The sequence below is a fragment of the Balearica regulorum genome, chromosome 8, assembly GCF_011004875.1.
Source record: "Balearica regulorum gibbericeps isolate bBalReg1 chromosome 8, bBalReg1.pri, whole genome shotgun sequence".
In the NCBI taxonomy this organism is placed as follows: domain Eukaryota; kingdom Metazoa; phylum Chordata; class Aves; order Gruiformes; family Gruidae; genus Balearica; species Balearica regulorum.
Window position 1 is genome coordinate 30,386,188 of NC_046191.1, and position 11,557 is coordinate 30,397,744.

General features: G+C 51.8%; 1 protein-coding gene across 1 annotated transcript; it reads right to left on the reverse strand.

Moving 5' to 3' along the window:
- Positions 1 to 115: 115 nt before the first annotated feature.
- Positions 116 to 7,478, reverse strand: TOR3A (torsin family 3 member A). Its single transcript, XM_010299844.2, has 6 exons — positions 7,077 to 7,478; positions 6,610 to 6,723; positions 5,628 to 5,893; positions 4,787 to 4,959; positions 2,824 to 2,948; positions 116 to 2,317 (listed from the first exon to the last, which is right to left on the reverse strand). Exons 1-6 carry the CDS (start codon positions 7,369 to 7,371, stop codon positions 2,067 to 2,069), a joined length of 1,224 nt encoding a protein of 407 aa, XP_010298146.2. The 5' UTR covers positions 7,372 to 7,478; the 3' UTR covers positions 116 to 2,066.
- Between the last annotated feature and the right edge of the window lie 4,079 nt (positions 7,479 to 11,557).

Genomic DNA, 11,557 nt, shown 5'->3' on the forward strand with positions numbered 1-11,557 from the left:
CTTGCTTTTCTTTTTTGAAGCTGCTTGGTTCTAACCTGAAGTTTGTTATTTTGGGTAGAAAAGGCAAGATGATTATAAACTTGTTAAAAAGAGAAATAATTTAATTCTGCCAGACTGCAAAGAAAAGCAGAATTTTTATTTATGCCTTTAAAATCAAACTTAATGTTGCCATGGAGTGGTCAGAGGAGAGCGGTTCTTGCTGTTGAGGTTGCATAATCAAATGCTCACTTAAATCACAAACACACACAAGTGTGACCTGGCAGAGCACAGGCTCTTGCATCATCAGTTTGACAGTTGCCCTCATTAGTAAAACCACCACCTCCTTAATCAGTAACAGAGTAAGAACTGTTAACCTGCCAACTTCATACCAGCCCCGCACTGGGGAAATGGCTGACCAAGTGACTTCCTTCCACTCCAAATGGCATCAGTCTAACCTGGACAGCTGAGGATTCTTTTCTATTTGAAAAAAAAAAATATATATATCATAGGTTATTCTGGTTTATAGAACCACCTAAGCAATTAGCAACTTTCTAAACTTTCTGCCCAGGTTACAAAACACAACCCAAGTTGTGGGCTGCATCCTCCCCTTCCCAGCTGACTTCCCGGGCCTGTCTCCCTCTGCTCTTTCCCAGGCTGAAACTTTAGGATTCACAGTTTGTGACTAAGAGATTATCCATAAACCAAGTCTCAGAAACGCCCAATAACGGTGCACGGGCCCTGAGGTCCAACCTAGAGCCAACAGGTAAGTTTCAAGTTGAGCAGTAAGAAAGCAGCTGGTTTGTCTTCCTGCCTTGGACTATGAAGCCTCGTTAGATAACGGAGCCAGCGTGCCCAGAGGGAAACACAAACTCAAAGTCTGTGGGGAGTAGTAAGTGTGTCTGGTCAATCTTTTCCCAGAGGTCGTGCTGCTCATTGCTGGCACCACAGAGAGGTTCAAAGCTTAAAATAGATCAAAGGTCCGCACGCAGGGTGTCCAGGGAGCTGAGCCCTGGCCTTGGCGTGTGCTGTTTCACCTCCTTGCCCCGGCCCAGCGGTGTTGGAAGGGAGTTTTGACCTAGAGGTCACAAAGCGATTCCCGCAACACTGTTGAAATTTTTTGGTCCTGCTGTAACATACTTATCACCTGGCAAGCACCCAGACAGCAAACAGCCCCTTGGTGTAGTAACGCTGATACCAGCCAAAAATCCACAGCATGCAACGTACTGGGCGTGGGGGAAAGCAGCTTCCCGCATCCCTGAAAACCCAAATTCAATTGCAGCCTGTTCCTTCAGCCACCATCCTCCTCAACTGCCCTCAACATCCCCCTCAAAAGGGGAATTAGTCTCCCCTTTTTCATTTTCCAGCAAAGGCTCTTCACCAAACTGCTTAGAAAAATTATTTCAGCAGAAGTGCACCTCATCGCCGCAGCTGCTTCCATACAACGAAAGACTCCAACGAGACAGGAGTACTCCAAAGTGAGAGGTGATGGATTTGACATCTCCGGAGGAGATTATTCAGTCAGTTTCTCTATGCAAGAGCCTCCCTGCACAAAGCATGATCCTGGCATGCACGTCCCTGACCAGCAGACGCCTTGTGAATGCAGGAGAGCAAAAGAGAAAAGAACTCCACTCCAGCTAGACAGTTCTGTGCCATTTGAGAGCTCATAAAGTGACTGACAAAACTGGGGACAAGGATGGGGACGTGGCTTCTGCTGGGCTCAACAGGGCCAGTCTGTCCACGGCCTTCATTACATGGTAACAAACCAAGGACTCGGACATCCCCGCTCACATGAAACAAAGCATTTGTCAGCACAACCGAATCACTTTGGGCTACTACCTGCTAAGAGAAGGGACTTTAAAACACCAGACAGACTGCAAACACAGCAAAGTGCTGCGCCATGTCCCACGAGTAAAGCTGGGCAGGGTGCACCTCCTTCCGTGCAAACAGCCCTTGGAGTAACAAAGGGTTAAGTCTCTGTCCCCGTGCAAGTGCAGGGCTGGGTAATCTGCTTGCCTGACCTTGTGCAAGGAGAGCAGCTCCAAGTGTGCAGAACCACCTTCACCAACTGGTGTAGTCCCACCTGGTGTTCAAGGAAGGAAGTAATTGATGCGCTGAGATACAGATTTACAGCCCTGTGCAGAGAAAAGCTTCTCCTCTTTGGGGACAAACACCATCATGCTGGCCACCTCGTCGAGGGCTGCCTCGGTGTAGGGAAGTCCACGGGCCAGGAAAGCATCCCGTGCGCAGAGCTTCACATGGTGGTACTCCAGGGGCAGGAATGGCACAAAGAAATCGATGAGGTTCTCTTCGAGGAGGTGGCTGCGAGCATAACCGTTCTCTGTAGCAAAAAGCAAGACAAAAACTTCAGAAGCTTTGCCTGAGAGCTGGCATCCCTCTGTGAGGCAAGGCTGGTCGCTCCTTGAGGGTTGTCTTGGCTTATCCAGCCACATGTGGTGGGAGAAACGCACCCTCCTTCTTGGACAGAGCTGGCCACCACTTAGTCTGATCACAGAACGTCACCACAGCTTGGCTGTCTCAGGCCAAAAGAAACCTGAATCCCCCCTTGATGCTTCCCTACGGTGTTAGGCTGCCTCTCACAACCTGGCCCTTTCAGGGCGGAAGGGGGCAAGAAGGACTTGGAGCTCCCTCCTCGTGTGCCTCGCTGGTGCAGCGGTGCTGTGCTCGTGGTGCTGGGTTAATGTGGATGTAGGAAGGGGCTCACATTGCAAATAACCCCGGGGTGAGGGTTGGAATAAACGTTTGTTCCACAGCGCACACACTTGTGCGGCACGAGGTGGATGGTACCGTGTAACACAGCATCCTGCAAGCAAGCCCAGCTCTTACCTGCAGGCTCCAGCAGCTCCAGCCGCAGCCGCTGCTCCAGGAGCTCCATGGAGATCTCCTCCCGTGCCCGGCCGGCTCGCCAGAAATCCAGGGCTACCTCATTGATGGTGTTGCCACCGAGATTGCTGTGGACATGGAAGGGAGATCACTCAACCATGCTATCAGAGATGAACTGCTGAGAGCTGCCAGCAGGCTCCCCTAGAGCAATTCTGCCAATGAAGGATTTGCTGTGTAGGATCAACATCTGAAAGACCAGCACACAGAGGAATCAGCTTTCTTCCCACAGAGCCCCTTTCCATAGGCATCTGTACAGCTATCTTCCATCCTTCCCGCTCAGATCCTTGGGCAGCTGCTTTCTCTTCCAGGGCAGGACCAGGAGCCAGCGGAATCCTCCATCTCCGTCAGTCCTCTGTCCTGGCTGGGATGCCATCAACCTTGCAGGTGACACTGGGCCCCACACCAAACTCTCAACAAATCACCCCTGAAAGTCCAAGTTAAAGGGCAGAGCGCATGGTGGGAGCCCCACTAGAAGTAAAGGTCCATGGGAGACATAGATCTTGCACCCATCTTTCCTCTTGTGTCAGAGGCTCTGGACCCATTCCCCAAATGGAGGGGAGGCAAAATTAAAAAGCCACCACTGTTTCCCCCACACTGCCTTGTTTGCGGGGGGAACAGGACAGTTTGTACTGATCCTGCTCCCACCCAGACTGGAGAAACAGCCCCTTTGTCTGAGGCCAGCCAGCCAGTCCCACCCCATCCCCATCACCCAAAACCTGGCTGAAGCTGCAGGAGCTGGTGTCCAAAGGAGCCCTGGGGCAGAGCCAGCCCTCCTACAACAGGTCTGTGTCACACTGCCACCAGGTATTGTGAAACCCCCCCCAGGTTTACACACAGCTGCAGTTCAAGGCACCCTGCTCCTCTGCTTGGTAGCACGAAGGGGCTGTCGACAGCCCACTGCACCTGCACGGCTTGCCAGGTAGGACAAGGTCAGCTGGCAGCATGTCCACCCTGCCCCTAGCAACAAGGGAGAACCTGCCCCCTCCACCACGGCTCCTGCCAGAGCTCCACGCAGGTAGGACTGAAATGCGGTCAGCCCCATGAGCACCGGGCACAGGTTTTTCATGGGCCGACAAACCTCCCTGGGGAACCACCAAGCTTGGAGGTGAGAGCACTTGCCTGGATGGGAGGAGATGGAGAATGAATGCTCTGCCCACCTCCAGCCTGGGAGAACACCTCTTGCGTCCTAAACTGAAGGGGGTCCAAGACACTCGTGTCTCCTTGGTGTTTCTCACTAGCTACTTTAGGCATCTGCCTACCTCACATCTCGGTTTTGAGACGTCCCACTTCTCCCCCCAGATCCATCCCACCTAGACCTGGATCAGGGCCAACACTGGGGTGCACACATGCCAAAAACCTTTCTCCATCCAGATGGGAAAGGAGCTAACCTCAAATTGCTAAACCATGGGGTGACCTGATGCCGGGATCCTCCCTTACAGCCCCGCAGACAGATGGCACCTCAGCCTGCAGCCACAGCCAGATGGTGGGAACTCCCCACCTCCCGCTCCCAACTAACAGTGACACTTTGTACAAGAACTTGCCACCAAGACCTGCAGCCCCAGCTTTGCTCCCTGGAGCATGGGATCTCCTTGCTCAGCTCTCCAGGGTGCAGAGTGCCACCACGTTAGCTCTGACTCTCAGAGTCTCTGTTTCCTTGTCTCAGAGCCTAGACACTGGCTCAGGTGTCCCAGCTAAGCTGGACCTCAGCTCCTCCTGCAAATGCCCCGTACCCAGGAAGGATGCCCAGCATCAATAAGCAAAACTGACTACGGAGGCAACCGCCTCTTGGAGGAGCTGGACATCTCTTTTCCCTCCTCTATAGCCTGAGCCCCTCATATCGCACACCTCAGGGGATAAATTCCATCACTGTTTCCCCAACCCATGTCTTTGGGGGCCCAGAAATCACCTGAGGAAGAGGAAGATGGATCTCCGGTAATCCACGTGGCCCTCATCAGAGCGAGCCATGAAGGGCTTGATGGCGTCCAGGAGGCCATAATGAAGTTTCTCTGCCTCATCAAAGATGAACAGGGACTGCTTGCAGAGCTGCACAGTCTCACTTATCTGCTTCTTCAGCTGAGCCTGCACAACAGCAAGGAGGAACGTGAGAAGCCCAGCAGCAGTCACTGCCACCAGGAGATCGTGCAGGGGCTGAGCCTGGATGCGGTGGGTTAACCCTGGCTGGCAGCTAAGCACCTCTCAGCCGCTCGCTCGCTCCCTCCCACCCAGTGGGACAAGGCAGAGAACAGAAAGAGCAAAAGCAAGCACATGAGCGAGTTGAGATAAAGATCGTTTAATAAGCAAAGGAAAAGGAAGAAAGAAAGAAAGAAATCAAAGCAAGCGATGCAAAGGCAACCGCTCACACCTACCACAGACAGACTGATGCCCAGCCGGTGGCTGAGCAACGGCTTCCTACCCCAAGCCCCCTCCCCTCAGATTTTACTGCTGAGCAGGATGGTAAATGGCACGGGACATCCCTTTGGTCGGTTGGGGTCAGCTCTCTGGTGCGCTCCCTCCCAAATTCTTGCACACCCCCCAACCCATTGACTGTGGGGGCAGAGTGGGAGAAGGAGAAAACCCTGAGGCTGTGCAAGCACTGCTCAGCAGTGTGGTAACACTGGTGTGTTATCAACACTGTTTTACTCCAAAACACAGCCCTGGATGGGCTCTCTGAAGAAAATCAACTCCATCCCAGCCAGAGCCAGTACATCGGACCATCCCCATGGCAACACCACGTTGGTGGTTCTCACCTTGTACGAGTCCACGTAGTTGTGATGGGGGAAGTGGAAGAGCGAGATGAACACCCTGACACACTCGCTCTTCAGCCCATCCCGGTACAGGTGACTGGCCACCATCCGAGCCACGAAGTTCTTGCCTGTGCCAGACCAGCCGTGGAAAGAGAGGACCAGAGCCTTCTGCGGCCGTGGGCTCTGCAGGAACCCTTGCACCGCCCGGATGACAACTTCTTTGGCCAAGTGCTGCCCGTGGAGCTGCCCGTTGAGGTCTGCTTCTAGCCCTGCGAGAAAGAGAGAGCAAGAGCTCAGCTTTGACTTGCAAGCCCGGCTTCTGCTAGTGCTGCAGGTGGGAACAAGAGATGATGTGGCAGGGCACTAAGCTCACACTGCCCTGCCCAGAGGAGTCTCAAGTGGCATTAAAGCCACAGGGTTAAAGAGGCAGGCTGCCTGTACCCACCGCTCCCTGCAAAAAGACACAGATCTTCCCCTGACTCTTTTTTTTCCTTTGGGAAGGGGAGGAGGTATTTGATGACTGCAGAGAGCACCGAAGGCCACAGCCCCTCACAAGCCCCCAGCAGAGGGTACGGATACCGCCAGTCTCAGGGACAGAAAACCACAATGACACCTGCACGGGGCTTACACGCAGCTCTCGTGTGCCCTCCTGACCTGGGGATGGATACTGGGCCAGGCTGCGGCCCACTGCATATGCCTGGGAGCTACCGGATGAAGGCAGGGCTCGTGGCAAGCCGCAGCAGATACGCTGTACAGGAAGGAGCAAACTCTCTTGCAGCCTCAGAACTACAAAAGAACAATGGGAACCAGGACTTAGCTCGGCCCCTCACCTTCCCACGGCTCAGCATCCTGCTCAGAAATGCCCTTTACTTACATCACTTGTTAAAATATACTTTTTAAAAAGAAAACAATCCACAACCAAACAACAAAAGAGACAAGGAGAGGCAGCAGAGACAAACACTCCCAAGTACCGCACAGCACCCACCTGTGATATTGTTGACTATCCTGCAGTCTCCTGTCTTGCAGCACTTGCCGAAGCTGCAGTACCAGGCAGAGAGGATCTCCAGGTAATCCTGGCCCACCAGAGGTAAACTCCAGCCTGGAAAAGGCAGCGGACTGAGCAGAGATGTGCCAGCAAGCGTCTTTTTTTGTATTTTTGCATGGAGGCTCAGCTGAGCCTGGTTAACGACAGCCCTCTGCCCAGGTGCAGGGGATGAGACCCAGCCCGGGCGGGCAGCCTGGGCTGTGGGGAGGGGGATAAGCACCTAACGGGCAGCAGCTGCCTCAGGTGGGCACGGGGAGACGCGTGTTCGTGGCAACCCAGGGGAAGCTGAGCGAGAGATGCCCAGGGCAGCATCCACAGGAGCTGGGGGCACAGACCGCTATGCTGGGGGAAGTGGGGTGTTTAGACCTCAGGCATGGGAGAGGGAGAGAAAGGAGGAAGGCGCTTACCTGGCCTGGGACTGGACTCTTCCTCCTCTTCGTCCTCCTCCTCTTTGCAGCCCTCCTGCCACACCTTGCACGCCAGGTACTGCCAATACTGCTTGGAAAGAGCACCCACAGTTCCCAAGTGCTTCTTCACAGCTTCGTACCTCGCCCTGCCCCAGGGTCCCCCCTCTGCCACAGGACCCTGCTCCTCTTCCCAGGGCCCGTGCAGCGTCCCTCGGCTCCCCAGGCCCCCCGAGCCCCCCAGCAGCAGCAGGCAGCAGGCCAGCCCCAGGGGGGCCGGGAGCCTGCCTTGGCCCATGGCGGTGGGTCGGGGATCCCCAGCGGGGTGGGAGCAGACCCTGTCCCGGCTCTACTGGGTGTCCGCAGGCTCCCGGCCTCCCTTAAACCGCCCGAGCTGTGATCTCACTTCCTGGCTGCCTGCAATTGGAGTCGCTGGGAAAACGCTGCGGGATGGCGTCACCATCACGGCGGGCATGGCCTCACGGCCGCCTGTCTCCCATGAACAGAGACACCGCCAGCCTCTGCCGTGCCCCAGCACCAGGCTGGCACGGCCTCTGCCAGCACCGCGCTGCAAAATCCAACCCTGTTCCCAAGAGGAGGCACCGGACACAAACCCAGTCTGTTCTGCACAAAACTTGGCCCCCCCATCCCCTCCCCAGGTCCTGCCAACCCTCGCTGGGAGGCGAGGCGAGTGCTCCTCTTCCAGACGGGCTGGAGAGATGCCCAAGAAAGCTCCCCAGCACCGCTCCCAACTCCCAGCCCGCTCACGCACCACCGCAGCCCTCCTCCCGGCCTCCACACCAGGAAAAGTTGCAGCACTACCGCCAAATGCCTGGGTAAGGTGTTTTTCAAGTAGCCCATTGAAGTTTTGCTGCCACAAATATAAGAGGCCTTGGGAGTTGTTGTTCATGAGGGTCATTTCCAAGGGGACACAAAAGTAGCAGGTTATATAAACAAGGGAGCAGGAGGCAGTGGATGAGTCGGACCGGCAGCACGGGGAGCTGCACAGTGCTATCCGGGGTAGGTTTGCTGCCTGCTGCGCTATGAGTTCAGTTTAGCAATTAGATCAAAACTCTAGGACAAGCTTTTTTGTTGCTGGCTCTGGGACGGGCTTGCTGCGTGACACTGCTTGTGTCACTCCTCACTGACCCCAAGAAGCGTTGCTGTTTACTTCTACGCCGCAGTGCATCTTCACACACCAGTACATCCAAACACTAAGACAGGTAGGGTGGACTCTGTTTGAGCAGCCAGGAAAAAAAAATAATTCCAGATCAGCACAGAACCACCATGAAATCACGTACAAGAACTGAGGTACAACTCACTACCACCACAAAGCTCATCGCCAACAACCAGTTTTCTCCAGCAAGTTTCTCCAACAAGCTGTAAACCCCCTCCTGCACGGGAAAGCAGCAAGCACAGTCCCTGAGGCTGGCTGCCCGTGCTTTGGCAGGAGATTCTAGGGCCCCATGCAAAACCTGGCTTTGATTTTGAAACAGGTAGACTACAAGCCTCCAAAGCACACTGATAAGGGCTGCCATGCTAAGTACACACATCCAGCTGTGTGGAGGAGATGAAAAGTGGATAAACCTCATATAACATGCATTTTACCTTAAGCTGTACCCACCACTGGCTTACTAAAAGAGACTAACACCTCTTACTGAGCATTAGGACAAGTCCAGCCACAACTTATCCTAACTGAAACAAAGCCAAGATGCTTTGGACATGGAAAGAATTTGAAGGTTATCCCATGCGCTCAGAAAAAGAAAAATAATAAATACAATTCATCCAGCCTGGCAATTCACGCCTCCAGGTGGATGGGGAGCGGGATCCAGCACCACCAAGGCATGGAGTGGAGCATATCACCATCTACAGGTGGCTATATATATTACACACTGGCATTAAAGATACTGGTATTAACATAATTGCCCTCTCCAGCTTCAAAAATGATCAGTGAGGCTAAAACTTCGACACCAGTTGAAATAACTTAAAACTAAAACCTGTGCATGTTAAAAAAAAGCAATTAAAAATCGAACTCACTGTAGCCATAGCAAATTAAACTGCTGTCAGCCTTTCTGAAAACTAGTTGAAGCATCTGAATCAAAGCATTTATATACATTTATAAAAAAATTCTTAGCTGTAGCATTCAAACTCTACCCTCTCAGGGATAAGTGCTTTAGCTGAAGAGAGCACATCAAAAGGGACAGACTTCATAAAAAATAGAGGCTTCCACATTCCAAAAGAAAAAAGTTTGAGAAAGCAAATTCTGAAAGATAAACCACCATAATTCCTGGGATGTCAGCTTTGCTCAAATGCAACACATCGTAAGAGCTAGAGGGGAAAATAAAGCAGCTATTTAATAATCTGCCAACTATACCTTCTTTGACCTGGCTCTGAGGTTAACGACACTGAAGTGGGAAAAAAAAAGAAAGGGAAAGGGAAAAAAAGAAAGGGGGGAAAAAAAAAAGAAGGCATCCATCCATGTGTCCCTTCCCCCTGCCCCCCCCCCAAAATAATTCAATTCCCTTTGCAGGACCTCAGGGAGGAAATTATCCCCATGGATTAGAAGGGAAGCTGCAGGAGACTGGAAAAGATCCTAGTGCCCTACACTGAGAACTCGCTCACACAGGACTTGGGTAGGATGGGGCTCAGAAGCCCAAGTACAGCTTGCTGGGATTATATCCCTTCCTCTGCTGAATCTCCAACACTCACTATAATATTTGCTAATTTGCAGCAGACAGTCTTGCAGGAAGAGGCAGCTGCAGGGATCTGCACGGCCCCAGAGATGACACTAGGACGCACGGCTCTTCACCTCACGGCTGGTTATTCCAAAGCAGTCCCGGCGAACAGCGACCGCACGATTAAAAATCCATGATTTCAGGTCAAGTCAGGTCTTACACCACAGGTATCATCTAAAAAGAAAGAAAAAACAGGGCCACAAAAATGTGGTTATGCCTGGCTTATTCAGCACCCCAGCACAACTCGGTACAAGCAAACACTCGGAGGGAACCCTGCGGTCCAAGATTTTATACTACAGCCTGTATCCGCCAGACAGGCAATGCCGAGCATCCTTTCCATACAGCAATTCCTTCTGCACATCCACAGATGAACTCTGACAGAAGGCAGCAAGAGGAGAGTCTCTCCAGCAGCTCAGTATAATACAGCCATAGATTAGATCAATAAATAAAGTTCAACAATAAATATTATAGGGGAGTCCTTCTCCCTCCTCCCTTTAGTTTTTTTCTCCCCCAACGTCCTATCCCCAATCTCTTAAAAATACTGAGAGACTCCACAAAAAACAGAGCCCCAGTCCCACACTTGGGATACATGAACTAAGAACTTCTTTTAATTTCTAACTTTTAGAATCAATAAAAATCACTAAAAACGTGTAGGGAAAAAATTTGAAAGAAATTCAGGGAAAGTGCTGATTTTCAAAACTGTTTGGTTCTCCATTACTCAAAGTTGTTTCTGTTCATTCTTCTAGAAAATTATGTTCATTACATGATCAGAAATACTTTAACATTTTCTAGCTATATGAATTCTCATCGTGTTACAAAGGCCAACCACTCCAAATTTACATAGCAGCAATACAACAAAGTGCTTGTAAAAACAGCTCTCAACGGTAGCTATTTCAGCCTTTCAAAATTTAAAAGCATCTGTAGTTTCTGCAAGTTGTTGAACTGCTTATACACAACAATCCTGTCCTCCTCCCTGAGCAAATTGGCACCTCAAAAATAGAGATGGAGCGTATGAAAAATTATTGTCACCACACAATACTAGAAGACAAAAAAACCCCCCAGAGCATCCTCCCCCCCAAACCCCAAAATAAAACCCAAGAAACAGAAAATTCAGCAATGCTGAAGTCCAAACTTCCGACTGAGCAATGCTAGTTTAAAAAAATGCGGGTGCCTTTGGCGTTCCCCCCCACCACACTGATGCCAGGTCAAAGATGATTCCTGCATTACCAGGAGTGGTTCTGTGGTGTCCTGTCCCCAAGAGCGATGCAGGGACAGAAGTACAGCGCAGCTCTCCGTGCCTTCCAGATGTGACATTCAGAACTGTGAGCATCACCCTCCTGCCTCTGAAAAAACTCGCTGCGGTGGGTCATTAAGAGAACATGCTCCGATACAGGCAGATTAAATCCCTGCACTCTGTGGGAACAGACCTTGATGGCTGTTTACTTGCCCCGTCTCATAAAAGGGCTTCAATAAAAGCCCAGAAAAGCCAACCCTAGACACCTGCCAACGCTATATACATCTCCTTCCAAGCCATCACACATCCCTTGCTCCCCGTAACAAAGCCAACCGATTGGGACACAACCCAGGAATCAGCCTAAGTGCTTGGCAGACACCGGGCCATGGGACACACCTTCAAACGCTGTCTGAAGGCCACTTAAAGCTAGGTGTGTTCTTCTTTTGTATCACTTTGGGATACTTCTTAAACACATCTTTCCTTACCAACAAGGCTCTTGCAAATGACCTGGGCGT

Bases quoted from the DNA above. Each gene is read 5' to 3' on its own strand.
- TOR3A (XM_010299844.2), bottom strand. From the start codon at position 7,371: ATGGGCCAAGGCAGGCTCCCGGCCCCCCTGGGGCTGGCCTGCTGCCTG. The intron at 5,894-6,609 runs GTGGGTGCTGTG...TCTTTCTCGCAG, and splicing joins GATAGTCAACAATATCACAG to GGCTAGAAGCAGACCTCAAC. The intron at 4,960-5,627 runs GTGAGAACCACC...GCTGTTGTGCAG, and splicing joins ACTACGTGGACTCGTACAAG to GCTCAGCTGAAGAAGCAGAT.